This window comes from Mus caroli, unplaced genomic scaffold (assembly GCF_978045245.1).
Source record: "Mus caroli unplaced genomic scaffold, Mus_caroli_1 scaffold_8, whole genome shotgun sequence".
NCBI classification, from domain to species: domain Eukaryota; kingdom Metazoa; phylum Chordata; class Mammalia; order Rodentia; family Muridae; genus Mus; species Mus caroli.
This window is the reverse complement of record NW_028227263.1, coordinates 61,400,914-61,419,393: the sequence shown is the minus strand read 5'-3', so window position 1 is coordinate 61,419,393 and position 18,480 is coordinate 61,400,914. Positions and strand designations below refer to the sequence as shown.

At 35.8% G+C, this 18,480-nt stretch overlaps 1 protein-coding gene across 1 annotated transcript in view; it reads left to right on the top strand.

Moving 5' to 3' along the window:
* The first annotated feature begins 6,554 nt into the window (after window positions 1–6,554).
* Window positions 6,555–18,480, top strand: part of LOC110287961 (vomeronasal type-2 receptor 116-like) — a 44,311-nt gene continuing 32,385 nt past the window's right edge. Inside the window, 5 exon segments of the mRNA XM_085840891.1 lie at window positions 6,555–6,760; window positions 9,955–10,234; window positions 10,623–11,429; window positions 12,131–12,358; window positions 12,897–13,020. Of these exon segments, the coding sequence (XP_085697017.1) occupies window positions 6,555–6,760; window positions 9,955–10,234; window positions 10,623–11,429; window positions 12,131–12,358; window positions 12,897–13,020 (1,645 nt within the window).

Genomic DNA, 18,480 nt, shown 5'->3' with positions numbered 1-18,480 from the left:
TGGTGTGTTGAAGTCTCCCACTATTATTGTTTGAGGTGCAATGTGTGCTTTGAGCTTTACTAAAGTTTCTTTAATGAATGTGGCTGCCTTTGTATTTGGAGCATAGATATTCAGAATTGATAGTTCCTCTTGGAGGACTTTACCTTTGATGAGAATGAAGTGCCCCTCCCTGTCTTTTTTGATGACTTTGGGTTGGAAGTCAATCTTATCAGATATTAGAATGGCTACTCCAGCTTGTTTCTTCATACCATTTGCTTGGAAAATTGTTTTCCAGCCTTTCATTCTGAGGTAGTGTCTATCTTTTTCTCTGAGATGAGTTTCCTGTAAGCAGCAAAATGTTGGGTCTTGTTTGTGTAGCCAGTTTGTTAGTCTATGTTTTTTTATTGGGGAGTTGAGTCCATTGATATTAAGAAATATTAAGGAAAAGTAATTGTTGCTTCCTGTTATTTTTGTTGGTAAAATTGGCATTCTGTTCTTGTGGCTGTCTTCTTTTAGGTTTGTTGAGGGATTACCTTCTTGTTTTTTCTGGGTTTGGTTCCCGTCCTTGTATTGGTTTTTTTCTGTTATTATCCTTTGAAGGGCTGGATTCCTGGAGAGATAATGTGTGAATTTGGTTTTTGTCGTGGAATACTTTGGTTTCTCCATCTATGATAATTGAGTGTTTGGCTGGGTATAGTTGCCTGGGTTGGAATTTGTGTTCATTTAGTGTCTGTATAACATCTGTCCAGGATCTTCTGGCTTTCATAGTCTCTGGTGAAAATCTGGGGTAATTCTGATAGGCTTGCCTTTATATGTTACTTGGCCTTTTTCTCTTACTGCTTTTAGTATTCTATCTTTATTTAGTGCATTTGTTGTTCTGATTATTATGTTTTGGGAGGTATTTCTTTTCTGGTCCAGTCTATTTGGAGTTCTGTAGGCTTCTTGTATGTTCATGGGTATCTCTTTCTTTAGATATGTGAAGTTTTCTTCTATAATTTTGTTGAAGATGTTTGCTGGTCCTTTGAGTTGAAAATCTTCATTCTCATCCACTCCTATTATCCGTAGGTTTGGTCTTCTCATTGTGTCCTGGATTTCCTGGATGTTTTGAGTTAGGATCTTTTTGCATTTTCCATTTTCTTTGATTATTGTGCCGATGTTCTCTATGGAATCTTCTGCACCTGAGATTCTCTCTTCCATCTCTTGTATTCTGTTGCTGATGCTCGCATCTATGTTTCCAGATTTCTTTCCTAGGGTTTCTATCTCAAGTGTTGCCTCACTTTGGGTTTTCTTTATTGTGTCTACTTCCCTTTTTAGGTCTTGGATGGTTTTATTCAATTTCATCACCTGTTTGGTTGTGTTTTCCTACAGTTCCTTAAGGAATTTTTGTGTTTCCTCTTTAATGTCTTCTACCTGTTTGGTTATGTTTTCCTGCAATTCTTGAAGGGATTTTTGTACTTCCTCTTTAATGTCTTCTACTTGTTTAGCAGTGTTCTCCTGTATTTCTTTAAGTGAGTTATTAAAGTCCTTCTTGATGTCTTCTACCATCATCATGAGATATGCTTTTAAATCCAGGTCTAGCTTTTCGGGTGTGTTGGGGTGCCCTGGACTGGGCAAAGTGGGAGTGCTGGGTCCTGATGATGGTGAGTGGTCTTGGTTTCTGTTAGTAAGATTCTTACGTTTACCTTTCGTCATCTGGTAATCTCTAGAGTTGTTATAGTTGTCTCTGTTTAGAGATTGTTCTTTTTGTGATTCTGATTACCATCTATCAGCAGACCTGGGAGACAGGCTCTCTCCTCTGAGTTTCAGTGGTTAGAGCACTCTCTTCTGGCAAGCTCTCCTCTTACAGGGAAGGTGTACAGATATCTGGTGTTTGGACTTCCTCCTGGCCGAAGAAGAAGGCCCAAAACAGGACCATTCCGAGATGCTGTGTTGCTTTGGCAGGTCACAGACGCTGTCAGCTTCTGTGGTGCACACTCTCACCTGTGCAGACTAAGTTCCTAAGTTCGGCGGAATCCTGGAACCAAGATGGTGCTCCCTGCCCCTGAGGCAGAGGGCTCCCGTGCAGAGCGGACCACTGTCCTCTGGCTGGGAGGGTGCCAGATGTCTGTGGCCTCAAAAGGATGCTGCCTCAGCAACTCTGTGGCTCCTGCCTGTCCCAGAAGCTGTCTGCCTCTGTGGTGCACACTCTCACCTGTGCAGACTTCTGTCTTCATTTCTTATTTTGTTTATTTGAACACTATATTTTGGTTAGTATGCCTAAGGGTTCGTCTATATTGTTGATTTCATCCCTGATTTGGATTATTTCCTGCTTTTTACATCTCTTTGGTATGATTGCTTCTTCTTTTTTTTTTTTTTCTAGAGGTTTCAGGTGCACTTTTAAACTGCTGATATGAGAACTTCCTAAGTTCTTTATGGAGGCACTTAGTGATATGAACTTTTCACTTAACACTCCTTTCATTGTGGTCCATTGAAAAACCTAGATTTTTGGGTTCAGACTTCATCTTAGAGAACCTCACCTATGTTTAAACTCAAGTAAACTAGCAGGCCAGTTCCTAGCACCAGTTTCATGGTGTTTAAAAAAATATCTGCCCCCCCCCAACATTACAAGTCTGCCCCAGCCTAAGAACCAACAATCAAGAGGAAAGCAGAGGTGAAATGCATGGATTGGATCCCAATATCAGCCAATCATGTTAAAGGCCACAATAACATCCCCAATTTGCAGGGGGCTAGCCCCAGCATGTTTTTTTTTTCTTGTAGGTTCTTCTTGAGGTAGCCACAGGGGAAGAGTGTAAGCAGTGGGTAACACTGTTTTATGAGAAATTCAGGGTTGCTGTATAAATACTTATCTAAGCCTAATTCACTATGCTATTGTAGCTGACCTGCCTTCTGGATCCTCTGAGGCCAGAAACTGCAGTTTCTGGAACTTAGCACCTCTTCTGCAAGCCTCAAAGTATTAAATAAATAGCCTTTTTTCTACCTTCAGCCTGATTGTTGGAAGTCACAGGAAGAGAAGACACTTAGAGAAGTGATTATAGAATTTTTACTAAGTTGTAAATGTTTCCTATGAAAGCTATCTAAGGGGAAAAGCAGAAAGATCTTAAGCAGGGAAAGGGAAAAATATCTCTAAGTGTGGAAACGGAAAAGATTTCTACTCTAAGTAGGAAAGCAAAAAATTCTTCTTTCTCTAGCTTTTCCTTATCTCCCTGTCCTCACTACTTATACATCTTTCAGAATGCATGATCACATATTACAAAGTTCATCACAATTTCATACAAAAAGTCAAATCATAAATAGGATGAGAAGTTTACAACATCGAATGCTTACATGAATGTCCATCAGTAGTAATTATCTAGCTAAATATTCGTCACCTGTCTCAGCTCCTTAGGTTCACTGAAGTTTTAAAACTAAGTAACTAAGTTATCTCATTGTGTCCTGGATTTCCTGAATGTTTTGAGTTAGGATCTTTTTGCATTTTGCATTTTCTTTGATTGCTGTGTCCATGTACCCTATGGAATCTTCTGCACCTGAAAAGACATAACAACAGGAACTGATGAAATTTTAAAAAATCATCAGATTCTACTACAAAAGCCTATATGCAATAAAACTGGAAAATCAGAATGAGACTGATGATTTTCTAGACAGAATCTACATACCAAGGTTAAATCAAGAGCAGGAAAACTATCCAAAGAGGCCCAGATGACCTAAGGAAGTTCACTAAAAAAACTCCCAACTAAAAATACCCCAGGTTCAGATGGCTTTAGTGCAGCATTCTAACAGACCTCCAACAAAGAGATAATAGCAATATTCCTCAAACTCTTCCATAAAATAGAAACAGAAGGAACACTACAAAATTCATTCTATGAAGCCACAATTAATCTGATCACTAATTACTCAAGAACTGAACAGTAAAAAATAACTTTAGAATCTTGTTTTCCAAGTCTGTTGTGATATTCAGGGCTAGCTGTGGTGAGAGAACTGGGTTGGGATGATGCCTATTGCTTATGTTCTTTGGCTTGTCTCTCACTATCTGGTTATCTCCGATGTTAGCTTGTCTTGCTGTCTCTGACTGGAACCTCTTGTGAGCCTATGAGCTGCTAATCTTAGGTGTGTCAGCACTCCTTGGAGACAAGCTACCTGTGCTCAGGATTGTGGTGGGGAGAGCTGTAACACAGTGTTAGCTCTGAAGTGTAGACAAAACCAGAATTCAAACTTCATATGGAAAGACAAAATAATTATGTTAGCCTTGTTAGATGAAGCCTGTCAATGTGGGCATGGGATTTAAGATTGGTCTCCAATCTTTTCCTATTTGCCTTTGAAACTGGCAGTTCCCCTGCATCATCTGGATGCTCTCCTACTCCCACCTTGATGAGCCTCTTTACCTGTAAGTCAGCCCCAATTAAATGTTGCCCATAAAAGTGTTTCTTTGTTCATGTAATTTGCTCACAGAAGTAAACCCTAACTAAGAATCTTTTTCCTCTGAGAAGAGGAGGATCACCACACTCGGTTCCATCCCATCCTAGAATATCAAGTATCTGCAGGACTAGGCACATCCTCTTCAATTGAGGCCAGAAAATTCAGACCGATTAGGAAAACAGAAACCACAGGCAGACAACATAGGATAGCCCCTGCTTCAGTAGTTGATCCATGAAGATCAAGCTGAACTACTGCTACATATGAGGACAGGGAGTATAGAACCCCAGATTTATTAAAATAATTACATAATTCAAGAGAGCTCTAAAAACATATCTCATAAGTTTCGATGTATTTGTATATGATAATTAACAGAGAGAAATGATTGAACTTCAGGGGTGACAAAAACTACACAATATTCTAGTCTAAGGATATCATAGTTAATGCATGTTCTTCAAGGCATGGCAATTACTGCAATAATCTGAGCAGACTGAATGTAAGTTACAGAAGTGGTAGATGACTAGAAGAAAACATACTCTTGGAAACACCAGGGCAGGTGTAAAATCACAGGCACTTTATCAGGAAGCACAAAGCCTTGCAAATTTAAGAAAGATCACATCTAAATGTGAAAAGGAGAGCAGCACACACAATTACATTATTTGTATTAATGAATGGAAATTTTAATCCCTAGGAAAAAAAGACAGTTTTGTATTTTTTAATACAGACCACACCCTAATAATGTGATTGTCTTTCATTGAATGATCACTTATCCTAAACAAAATTTTCCAGCAAAACATAGATTTCATGGATTAAAAAAATAGTGGACCCAAAGTTCTGTGCTTGATAAATGAGGGAATAGAAAGAATTAGGGAAAAATATTATGATACTCAAAAAAGAGTGCAAAAATAAAGACTATCAAAGAACTAAAAAGAAAAATGTTAAGTTTTTAAAGAAATAACAGTCAGGCAAATTCAATATAATATAGCAACTAGGAAAATAAAAAAAAAAAAAAAAGCAACGGAATGGGAAAAACCCATATATTTTTGAAACTGTATTCTAACAAATGATACTCATTAAAAAAAGATCAATGCTCAGCCACATACACTATGTCTTTTAACTGTCTTTTATAGTGAGATTTTCACTCCTTTCAGGGATAATTTTTGCTTCCTATTGCTTATATATACCCCTGAAAAAATCTTCCATAAAGGAAACTACCACGGAAGATGAATAAATAAAAATGTTTATAACTAACTTTAAATGTCAATTCAAACTGAATATAATCTAGGGCTTATGTGGTTTGTAATGATGAATATTGCAAATAGCTCTTATAGTATGATAGACTGGAATTCTTAATCAATATAACAATTAATGTTAATAAAATTGAGCTTATTTAAGAATGATATTCTTTGCACTTAACTTGTTTTTTAACATTCCCTAAAGAAAAAATGAAAGCAAAATTTTACTAGCCTTAAATTCCCTACAAAATCACCTTTTACAAACTAAGATTAAAAAAAATGTTTTATTTACATTACTCATTCTTCCATAAAAATGACCCCAAAGTAATTCAATTTATAGATATGAATTAAAGGAAGAGTAATATACCCTAAAAGAAACCTTATAAAATTAATATCTATAAGTACTGGTGTCATATGCAGGCATTGCATGATATTGTTAATTTGTTTATTACTGAGATCAATTGAGTTCAATTGGAGTCTTTGACATAATTTCTAGTAAAGCTCATTTGTAAGAGCTGATGTAATCTTCGTTATGTGTTTCAAATGTTCATCAGAAAACTGGTTTGATGAACTAGGATTGTTAGAAAATTTGCCCAAAAGGAATCCTGCCTGATGATCATTTCTACTGATATTCATGTAAACATAAGTGATATGGAGGAAATGGATAATCATGAAGAAAGTTATACCCCTTATTTGTTACCTGAACAGATGAACTCAGATGCCAAGCCCAAGGCCAGAGAGTGATTAGGAATCCTCCAGAGGAAAACAAGGAACTGAAAAGTAAATTGCTAAGAAAAGTACATTTGTCCTTTAGAAGTAAGTACAGTAATAAGTAGTGGCAACTGGATGGGTTCACACAATATTAATACACAAGTTTCTGTCTATCTTACTGTATATGATGCATTTTGCTCAGGCAGATATCTTGCTGACATGAAACATATGTTCTCTTTGATCTCTGTTTTCTGGTTTCTGAAGATTTCCATAATTTTTTGTCATTTGAGTGACCCTAGATGCTTTTGGAGAATAAAAGACACCAAAAATGATCTAGGCGATAAAGAAACTTATTGTTTCTTTTCTATTTACACAAAGCACTGTTATGTGAAGAATGATTATTTCAGTTGGAATCTAGACAAGCAGTAAGTACATACTTCATTTACATATTTTACTTTATCATAGGAGACAAAGCATTCTAGAGATTCTGGGATGTAGACCATGATACCATGAGTCTTCTGGCTCTTCCTTTCTAGAAGATAACCAAAATGTATTTTGTTTCAATGCTGGATATTTTCCAAATTCTGATTGTTTTATGTTTATGTTATTGTTTTTCATTTTTTAGTCATATTTTCTCAGTAGATGCTGAATAAAAACCCACAGTATTGACCTTGCTATTAGAAAGACTATATTTATTTGCCAGTTTCCAACTTATTGTGTCTTGGGATTTACTTGAGAATATTGGAGCAAACATTGCTTTTGGTTTATTTCATAGAGACTACAATAAAGTGGTCTTTATTGGTCTCCTAATGTTTCATCTGTCAGAATGGATTCCCAAGTTCTGCAATCAGTCATTTGGAAATCTGCTCTTAGTTTTACTTAAATATGTTACAGATTATGTGATATATAGATTTTGTTCAAATAATCTATCATAATTTTAAAATTTTGTGGCGTATGAATCCTGCAGCAGAAGTCAATACTGAGAGAAGTATTTACTCACAAGGAGAATTTTCTCTTTCCTTTATTTTACATTCTGTTTCAAAACATTGCCTCATATTTTTTTGTATTAACAATTTCAGAAACTTATGAAAAGTTATCAATTAGAAACATATGAAACATCTTCCTATTCCAGAAGATAATTTGTTAATTTCTTACAAGTTAAGGTGTCCATATAAGCTATGACTTGTTATTTCTATTTTTTGAGTGCTAGAAAAAATATTTTATCTGTAATACCTTTTAAAATTTGAGAGAGCAGTACTATGGGTACAGAATTTTCCATTACCAACACTGTTGTTTACAAATTTCAAATTTTTTTCTCATTATTACTGTATATTTTCACTTACTATACTCATTCAACACTTAAATTTATTTCTCTTTTTGTAATAATATTAAATGTGTTTGGATTAATGGGGATTGAGTGTATTTTATAAAAATTGATATACATTTTATGTAATATCTCTTTTTCAATGGGGTTACTCTACATGGGAGTCGTCTTGGAGAAATTGTGATAATTTCTCCACAATGCTGTAGAACATTTATCCAAAATAACATTTCAAACATTCAATAATATCATATTTAAAAATGACAACATGAATATATGTATATACACGTGTGTGTTTGAGAGAGAGAGAGAGAAAGAGAGAGAGAGAGAGAATTACAGTGATATTGATACTTTTAGAAAAAGATCCTATTCACTTTTAAATAGCGTATATCAGAATAAAATAAAATTGGAGATGTTGAATATTTGTGGCTTTGGATAACATTAAAGAATATATTTATAAGAAATGGGTTAATAGAGAAAATGAGTATTAAATAATAAAAGTCAATGTTCATGGTAAAATGTATGATGGAGGAGTTGAACCAGAATTCCGAATGTTCAGATGGAGATGAGAAAGAATGAAGAGGAACTTCAGATATTTGAGTTAGAAAACCTTCAGAAACGCATCTGCACAAGCCCTCCATATGCCTGAGATAAGCTAGATATTATTTCAGATAAGCCTTGTCATATATGTCAAGGAAAGCTTTTTTGTTTGTTTGTTTGTTTGTTTGTTTGTTTGTTTTTGAGACAGGGTTTCTCTGTGTAGCCTTGGCTGTCCTGGAACTCACTTTGTAGACCAGGCTGGCCTTAGACTCAGAGATCTGCCTGCCTCTGCCTCCCAAGTGCTGGGATCAAAGGGGTTTGTCACCACGCCCAGTCTTTTTTTTTTTTTTTTTTGTAATTCATTTTATTTAATTTCAAATTTTTCTAGCTAATGAGACATGTCTGTGTGTTCTTTTTAAAAAGTATGTGAAGTTTAATGTCCAGCACTCTAACAATTTAAACTGCATGATTTTTCACTGTATGCATTTTCACGTGGTGCAGAAGGAGAGAACTAGAGAACTGTTTTAATTTCTTTTTACTTACTATTAATAAAAAAAAAAATCAAGGCAAAAAAATTTCCTATCTAGACTTTAACAACAGAAAATAACATTTTACATAGAAAACATCTTTTGGATGATTATATGACACAGTTTTTAAATTTTTCTGAGTTCGTGGTCATTGACAAATGTATGTGTGTGTGTGTTACAGAGTTTAATTATTGCATATAACTTCCTATAAAGCCTTGCATATTACATAGCAGATATGTTTCCAAAATAATATATGTTCCTCATCCTATATTGTGTCTACACAAAAGAGATTGTTGTATGGTTATTCACTGTTAATTTGTCACCAATACTTGGATGTTTATATCATTACTATAAACACAACAGCACAGTTGAATAAGAGAGTTATTTTTAAAAGTAAAGTATAGGATTACCATTTCACCTACATTGTCTGTGATCTCCTTGCATAGCAATATAATATTAGACCATTGTAAATAATTTAGGATTCACAAAAACATAGCCATGATAGTAGAGATACAAAAATACTTAATACAAATTAATAATCTCAAATGGGAATCCTGTGTGGATATAGTATTGGTAGTATGAATAGATATTCTGCCTAAATACATACTAGTAAAATTTTTAAAGTTGTGTTTTAGATATTTGTGACTAACATCAATGAGGTTAGAGAACCATGAATTATAGGGGAAAGTGCAATGTGATCATATTTTCTCACATTACATCTAAATTTATCATATGCCATCATTATGAACACAGAGAAGAAGGCTCCTAGTAGCCTTACTACTTCTGTTTGTAGGCTGTATAAATCACCAGAAATTTATTTTGTAACTATTTAGAGAATTTAATGTAAACTTATGGTATATTCACTTTCCTGTCAGTTAAAACCAGTGCATAACTGTGTGGTTATTGTGCTGAATTCCTCTCTATATGCTACGATTTTTTTTCTGGCTTTTGCTTGTACAGTTTTAGAAATTATTATTATTATTATTATTATTATTGTTGTTGTTGTTGTTGTTGCTGCTGCTGCTGCTGCTGATGATGATGATGATGATTATTTTGGTTTTTAGAGTCAGGGTTTCTCTGGGTAGCTCTGGCTGTCCTGGAACTCACTCTGTAGACCAGGATGGCCTTGAACTCAGAAATCTGCTTGCCTCTGCCTCCTAAGTGTTGGGATTAAAGGCATGCACCACCAAGCCCAGCTAAGAAATTATATTCTCTACTGCTCTGTTTTCAGGGTGACACCCAAGACCAACCATTTGATTTTCTCTGTTTATCTTGCTATGGAAGAAATAAATAAGAATGGCCATATTTTACCCAATATTTCTCTGCTAGTTAATATTGAATGTGGCCTAGAATTATATGGTGAGAGAACTGATTTGGCATTAAAAAATAAGGAATTTATTCCTAATTACTACAGCAGAAATCATAGAAGATATTTAATTGTACTTACAACACCTAAATGGGGAGTATCTACAAGTATTGGACAATTACTGTACATCTCCAGAATTCCTGAGGTAAGTCAAGATAAAATAATTTTAAGGAAATAATTTCTCACCTCAGTGAAACTTTCTGAGTATGAAGGCAGTTTAAAAGGCAAATACAGGGCTTATGTTTATTATGATTTATCAAGCATAAATACACAGATATGTTTTGTGCCAAACAAAATAACTTTATCATAAATGGGAATGGGAGACATCAGTAATTTGAAATGTTATACCAGAAGACTTAGTATACTTTTATTTGTTTAGAGAATCGCAAGAAGTTGGATATAATTGTAATAATTAGATGAAGAATTAACACTTTCTAACATGACTACACTTTGCTCAAGCACACTTTGATGTTACATGAATCCCTCTGCATTCTATCATGTTCATATTGTTGCCTATGTTCTGTATTTTTCAGCTTTACTGTGGTCATTTTCATCTTCTTCTGAATGATAATGAACAATTTCCTCATCTTTACCAGATATCTCCCAAGCACACATCTCTACCACTAGCCATGGTGTCCCTAGTGGTTCATTTCAGATGGAACTGGATAGGAGCAATTGTTACAAATGATGACCATGGAATTCAATTCCTTTCTGAATTGAGAGGAGAAATGCAAAAACACATGGTCTGTTTATCAGTTGCGATTATTATCCAAACTCAGAAGTTCATGGCCCTTAAAGACTATAGTATGAATTATAACAAAATTGCAATGTCATCAGCAAAAGTTGTAATAGTTTATGGAGACAAAGACTCTCCCATACAGTTTACCCTCATTATGTGGAAATATGAAGGCATAAGGAGAATCTGGGTCAGTGTGTCACAATTTGATATGATCACAATTATAGGAGAGTTTTTGCTATACTCCTCCATGGGGAGTTTCATTTTTTCACACCAGCAACCTGAAATATCTGGTTTTGAACAATTTATCCAAACAGTACACCCTTCAAACTACAGTAGCGAATTTTCCCTTGCCAAACTGTGGTGGATGTATTTTAGATGCTCTTTGCCACCATCTAATTGTAAGAAGCTGAAGAATTGTCCAATCATAACTGTATTTAAATGGTTATTCATGACACCATTTGGAATGGCCATGAGTGATACTTGCTATAACTTATACAATGCTATGTATGCTGTGGCCCATTCACTCCATGAGATGCTTCTGCAACAAGTAGACACGTGGTCAAATAATGCTGGGAAGGAACTGGAATTTGACTCTTGGAAGGTAGTTAGTCTTACACCAAATTGCATTTATGTAGTTTGAGTTCTTTAAGAGAACAACATGGTCTAAAGCAATGCCAATAAGTAATTTGACCCATAAATGTACATAGTTTTGTACTCTATTATTGGATATGTAGCAGATCACGTTAGTGTCATAAATTATGACACAGCCAACACTGGTATGGAAGTCAGCATTCAGAATCTAAGTCATGAATTTTTGTCCAGATATTTAAATCACATATGTGACTCATGTATTAATTTTTTCTCATGAAACTCTTAAATAAAAATAAGAAAATGACTTGTCTTTTATGTTAATCAAAAGTTGCTGATCAATTTACTAAGTAGATCCCAAAGAATATTAAGTACTATTCCATTAATTTCACTTATTAATAATTTCCATTCCATTACCTGTGTTCAAATAATACTATTGGCAGTTAAAACACAGAGAATGTATTATTACTCTCCAAACAGAAAAATCAGGAGTGTAGGTTTTAGAACACCAAATCCAGAAAGAAAATTATATTAGTAAATAAAGTGGAACTAACTTTACATCTACATTAAATTTATTTTCATCTTTAGTACTGAATACTTCTGGCAAAGATAGATTATTTGAAAGGATAATAAAAATTGGGAATTTTCTAAATCTAATACTTTCTATTCTAAAGTGTAAGCCTAGCTGAAACTAAAATGTCAAATGTGTTTTAGATGTTCTCTATTCTGAAGACATTACAATTTGTAAATCCTGCTGGAGACCTAGTCAACATGAACCAGAATTTGAAACAGGATACAGTGTATGACATTTTCTATATTCTAAATTTCCAAAAATATTTTGGACTTAAAATAAAAATAGGAATATTTTCAGGTTATCTCCCAAGTGGCCAACAGCTATATATGTCCAAGGAAATGATGGAGTGGGCTACAGATATGGATCAGGTAATTTAGTCATAATTTTAATGCATAACATGAAGCACAATTAACTAAGCTATCCTCTACTTTTGCTTTGCCATGGAATAAATACTTGGTATTTCTTCGTTTATTGACTTACTTTATACTGCCATAGATATTCTCTCTTTCTTATTCCTATACTCTTTTTTGATGTTTCTTAATATATAAATCATCATATATTCATACATTTTATCTGTAAAAACCAAAACAGTAAAATTTAATATGATATATGTATGTTAAACAAGGTCTTTCAGTGAATCTCCGTTGTGTGAATCACTGGTTATTTATCCATTAGGATATTGTCCTTTTATTTATTTATTTATTTATTTATTTATTTATTTATTTATTTATTTGAGACAGGGCCTCTCTGTATAGCCCTGGCTGTCCTAGAACTTATTTTGTAGACCAGGCTGGCCTAGAATTCAAAAATCTGCCTGTCTCTGCCTCCCAAGTGCTGGAATTAAAAGAGTGTACCACCATACCCGAGTGTCCTTATTTTTATAATGCATATTACTTCTTTTCACAGATTCTACCCTCAATATGTAGTATGCCTTGGACACCAGGACTCAGAAAATCCCCTCAGGAAGGAAAGGATATCTGCTGTTTTATATGTAAACCCTGCCCAGAAAATGAAATTTCCAACATGACAAGTAAGGTTATCATTTATCAAAACAATCAGGTTGATTTTTTCTCCCATAATTAACATAGTTCTCAAAAGTCCTTTGCAGAAAGGAAAAGATATATTATGTCAAAGAGTAAAAAGCTTCAGAAATACTGTTATTCAAAATAATAATCTCTCCCCCCCCCCCCTCTCTCTCTCTCTCTCTCTCTCTCTCTCTCTCTCTCTCTCTCTCTCTCTCTCTCGAAATATATTTTGTCTCCTTATTCTAGAGTCTGGGAACACACTATTTTTCCTAAATATTTTTTTAGAATACTAATGATTACTGCATTATGACATGTTTGTTCTTTTAAATTGTGTTAAATACATGAATGCTATTCCTTTTTCAGTACTTTACCTTTTATTCACTTTACATTCTAATCACAGCCCCCATCACTCCTGTTTCGCGAGTCCTATACTTAAAAATTTATCCCCTCAATACACCCTTGCCTTCCCATCTGAGTAGGGCAGCATCCTCTTGGATACTGCTTCACCATGTGTTATCTGTTCAAAGTAGGACTAGTGCTGAGGCCCAGAGTGGCAGCCCAAGTAGGGGAAAGAAATCCAATGACAGGGCACAAAGATGAAGATAGATTTTGCTCCACTTGTGACAGGACCCAGATAAAGACCAAGCTTTAAATTTGCTATTTATGTTTAGGGATCCTAGTTCCAGCTGTGGCAAGCTCCACAGTTGGTAGTCTAGTCTCAATGAGTTCCTAGTTATTTGACTCTTGTAGTGTCCTTGACACTTGTAGCTTACCAATGTTTATTTCTAACTTCCTAGAATACTTGCTAAACTTATCCTGATATGACTTGTGAGTTTCTCCATCAATTTCCATTTGCTGCTATAAGAAGCCTCTCAGGAGACAGTTATGCTACTTTACTGTTTGCAAGCATAACAGTACTATTAATAGTGGCAGACTTTGGCACCATCATAAAACTTGGGAAAATCATTGGTTAGCAATTCCCACACACTCTGCTCCATCTTTATTGCTGCAAATAAGCATCACAAATATTTGTTTGAAGTATTCCCTGAGTGGATTGATGTCCTTTTCCTTCCTTTAGAAGTTGTGCCTAACTACAACAGGTAGCCAATTGAGTTTCTAAAGTACATTCTGCTTAGAATCTCAGTTAGGGTCATCATTGTATATTCCATTTATCCTCTCTCTTCCCAGGCCTCCAGCTAGTCCCAGAGTAGCCACTCATCAATTTCCATTCTCACTCCCAGGCCTCTCTGATCCCTCTCCCCAGAATATCTCAACATCCCAGTACCCCCTTACCCCCTATTCAACACCATTATCTCTCCTAATTGACTTCCTAATACTATTTAGTTGCATCTTCCGTGTAATATTTGTACATCCTCATTTGAAACCTCCTTATTACCCATTTTCTTTGGGTCAGTGGATTGCAGCATGGTTATGCTGAAATATATGGCTAATGTCTACTTATAAATGAGTACGTAAGATCCATGTCTTTTTGGCTCTGGCCTACCTCACTCAGGATAATATAAGAAAATTCCATTCATTTGCTTGACTATTTCAAGATTTTTTTTTTTTTTTTTGCTAGCTGATTAGTATTCTTTTGTGTAGGCATCCCATATTTTCGTTTTTCTTTCTTCAGTTGAGGGAAATCTAGCTTGTTTCTAGTTTCTGAGTATTATGAATGAGGCTGAGATGAACATAGTTGAATAAGTCTCTCTGTGGTAAAGTGGGGCATCTTTTGTGTATATTACCAGGAGTGGTTCATAAGGTAGAAATTTTCCTAGTTTTCTGAGAAAACATCAAATTGATTTCAAAAGTGCTTGTAAAAGTTTGCACTGTCACCAGCAATGGAGGAGAGTTTTCTCTTTCTACATGACCTTGACATCTTGTGCCACCACTTGAGATTGCTTCATTTCACCCATTCTGACAGGTGTAAAATGGTATCTCAGGATTCTTTGATTTGCATTTACCTGAAGACAATTTAGTGGTGGCATGATGTCTAGGTTTCTCATAGCCTGAAGAATTCATGATCATGGCAAAGAGAGTATAATATGTTTGAATGCTAGATTCTATCCAACACCAGCTGGACCTCCTTATGTTCAGTAACCTGAGTGGAAACTGTCCTCAGCAATGGAGGTAAATTCTCAAGTTTCAAATGATGACTGTATGTTCTATCATAAGTCTGTCTTGTTTAGGGACTTTCATGGGAAGTACTCAGCCAACAAGACAGCCAAATGTTATCCATTCATACCAATTGCCTAGTTAACAAAAATGGCAAGTTCAGTCTCTGTATTCTTTGGTTATAGAAGTCCTCAATAGAATCATCCTCATAAATCCAGGTGATTTCCACTGAACTGTATTTCCATACTGCCCATGAAATAACATCAAAATCCAGCTGTCATTCTCCATCCTCTGTCTCTCGGTAGCCTAAAACAGATCACTTCCTTTCATGTCTTTTTAGTCCTCAATAACAGAAATGATGTATTTTCTCTTCCCAGAGAAATGCATCTTTCTCTGTCCAGTCCTCCTCCTTACATAGCTGTCTGGGCCTTTGCATTGTAGCTTTGTATCATTTACTTAACAGTGACTGTCCACATTTAAGCGAATACAACCAATATTTGCTTTCTCTGTCTGGGTTATTTTATTCAGGATGATGTCTCTATTGTTCCATCCATTTGACAGCACATTTCATGATGTCATTTTATTTTAAACAGGTGAGTCATCCTACATTGTATAGATGTAGTACATTTTCATTATCCTTTTTTAAAAACATTTTTATTAGGTATTTTCCTCAATTACATTTCCAATGTTATGCCAAAATTCCCACATACACTTCTCCCCACTCCCCTACACCCCCACTCCCACTTTTTGGCCCTGGCGTTCCCCTGTACTGGGGCATATAAAGTTTGCAAGTCCAATGGGCCTCTTTTACCAGTGATGGCCGACTAGGTCATATTTTGATACATATGCAGCTAGAGTCAAGAGCTCCGGGGTACTGGTTAGTTCATAATGTTGCACCTATAGGGTTGCAGAACCCTTTAGCTCTTTGGATATGTTCTCTAGCTCCTCCAATGTGGGCCCTGTGATCCATCCAATAGCTGACTGAGCTTCCACTTAGGTGTTTGCTAGGCCCCAGCATAGTCTCACAAGAGACAGCTATATCAAGGTCCTTTCAGCAAAATCTGGCTAGTGTAGCAATGGTGTCATCATTTGGAGGCTGATTATGGGATGAATCCCTGGATATGGCAGTCTCTAAAGGGTCCATCCTTTTGTCTCAGCTCCAAACTTTGTCTCTGTAAATCCTTCCATGGGTGTTTTGTTCCCAATTTTAAGAAGGGGCAAAGTGTCCACGTTTGGTCTTCCTTCTTCAGTTTAATGTGTTTTGCAAATTGTATCTTATTTCTCAGGTATAATAAGTTTCTGAGCTAATATCCATCCACTTATCAGTGAGTACATGTCATTTGAGTTCTTTTCTGATTGTGTTACCTCACTTAGGATGATGCCCTCCAGGTCCAACCATTTTTATAGGAATTTCATAAATTTATTCTTTTTAATAGCTGAGTAGTACTCCACTGTGTAAATGTACCACATTTTTGTATCCATTCCTCTGTTGAGGGGCATCTGGGTTCTTTCCAGCTTCTGGCTATTATAAATAAGGCTGCTATGAACATAGTGGAGCATGTGTCCTTCTTACAAGTTGGAACATCTTCTGGCAATATGCCCAGGAGAGGTATTGCAGGATCCTCCAATAATACTGTGTCCAATTTTCTGAGGAACCACCAGACTGATTTCCAGAGTGGTTGTACAAGCTTGGAATCCCACAAACAATGGAGGAGTGTTCCTCGTTCTCCACATCCTTGCCAGCATCTGCTGTCACCTGAATCTTTGATCTTAGCCATTCTGACTGGTGTGAGATGGAATCTCAGGGTTGTTTTGATTTGCATTTCCTTGATGGTTTAGGATGCTGAACATTTTTTCAGGTGCTTCTCAGCCATTCAGTATTCCTCAGGTGAGAATTCTTTGTTTACCTCTGAGCCCCATTTTTTAATGGGGTTATTTGATTTTCTGGAGTCCACCTTCTTGAGTTCTTTATATATATTGGATATTAGTCCCCTATCTGATTTAGGATATGTAAAGATCTTTTCCCAATCTGTTGGTGGCCTTTTTGTTTTCTTGACAGTGTCTTTTGCCTTACAGAAGCTTAGCAGTTTCATGAGGTCCCATTTGTCAATTCTCAATCTTACAACATAAGCCATTGCTGTTCTATTCAGGAACTTTTCCCCTGTGCCCATATTTTTGAGGGTTTTCCCCACTTTCTCCTCTATAAGTTTCAGTGTCTTTGGTTTTAGGTGGAGTTCCTTGATCCACTTAGATTTGACCTTAGTACAAGGAGATAGGAATGGATCAATTCATATTCTTCTACATGATAACTACCAGTTGTGCCAGCACCATTTGTTGAAAATGCTGTCTTTTTTTCCACTGGATCCTTTTAGCTCCGTTGTCAAAGATCAAGTGACCATAGGTGTGTGGGTTCATTTCTGTGTCTTCAATTCTATTCCATTGTTCTACTTGTCTGTCACTATACCAGTATCATGCAGTATTTATCATGATTGCTCTGCAGTAAAACTTTAGGTCAGGCAGGGTGATTCCACCAGAGGTTCATTTATCCTTGAGAAGAGTGTTTGCTATTCTTGTTTTTTTGTAATTCCAGATGAATTTGCAGATTGCACTTTCTAATTCATTGAAGAACTGAGTTGGAATTTTGATGGGGATTGCATTGAATCTGTAGATTGCTATCAGCAAGATAACCATTTTTACAATGTTGATCCTGCCAATCCATGAGCATGGGAGATCTTTCCATCCTCTGAGATCTTCTTTAATTTCTTTCTTTGTAGACTTGATGTTCTTATCATACAGATCTTTAACTTCCTTAGTTAGAGTCATGGCAAGGTATTTTATATTATTTGTGACTATTGAGAAAAGTGTTGTTTCCCTAATTTCTTTCTCAGCCTGTTTATTCTTTCTATAGAGAAAGGCCATTGACTTGTTTGAGTTAATTTTATATCCAGCTACTTCACCGAAGCTGTTTATCTGGTTTAGGAATTTCTGGTGGAATTTTTAGGGTCACTTATGTATACTATCATATCATCTGCAAAAGTGATATTTTGACTTCTTCTTTTCCAATTTGTATCCCCTTGATCTCCTTTTGTTGTCGAATTGCTCTGGCTAGGACTTCAAGTACAATGTTGAATAGGTAGGGAATCAAGTGAGCAGCCTTGTCTACTCCCTGATTTTAGTGGGATTGCTTCCAACTTCTCATCATTTAGTTTGATGTTGGCTCCTGGTTTGCTGTAGATTGCTTTTATCATGTTTAGATATGGGCCTTGAATTCCTGACCTTTCTAAGACTTTTATCATGAATGGGTGTTGGATCTTGTCGAATGCTTTCTCAGAGTCTAAAGAGATGATCAT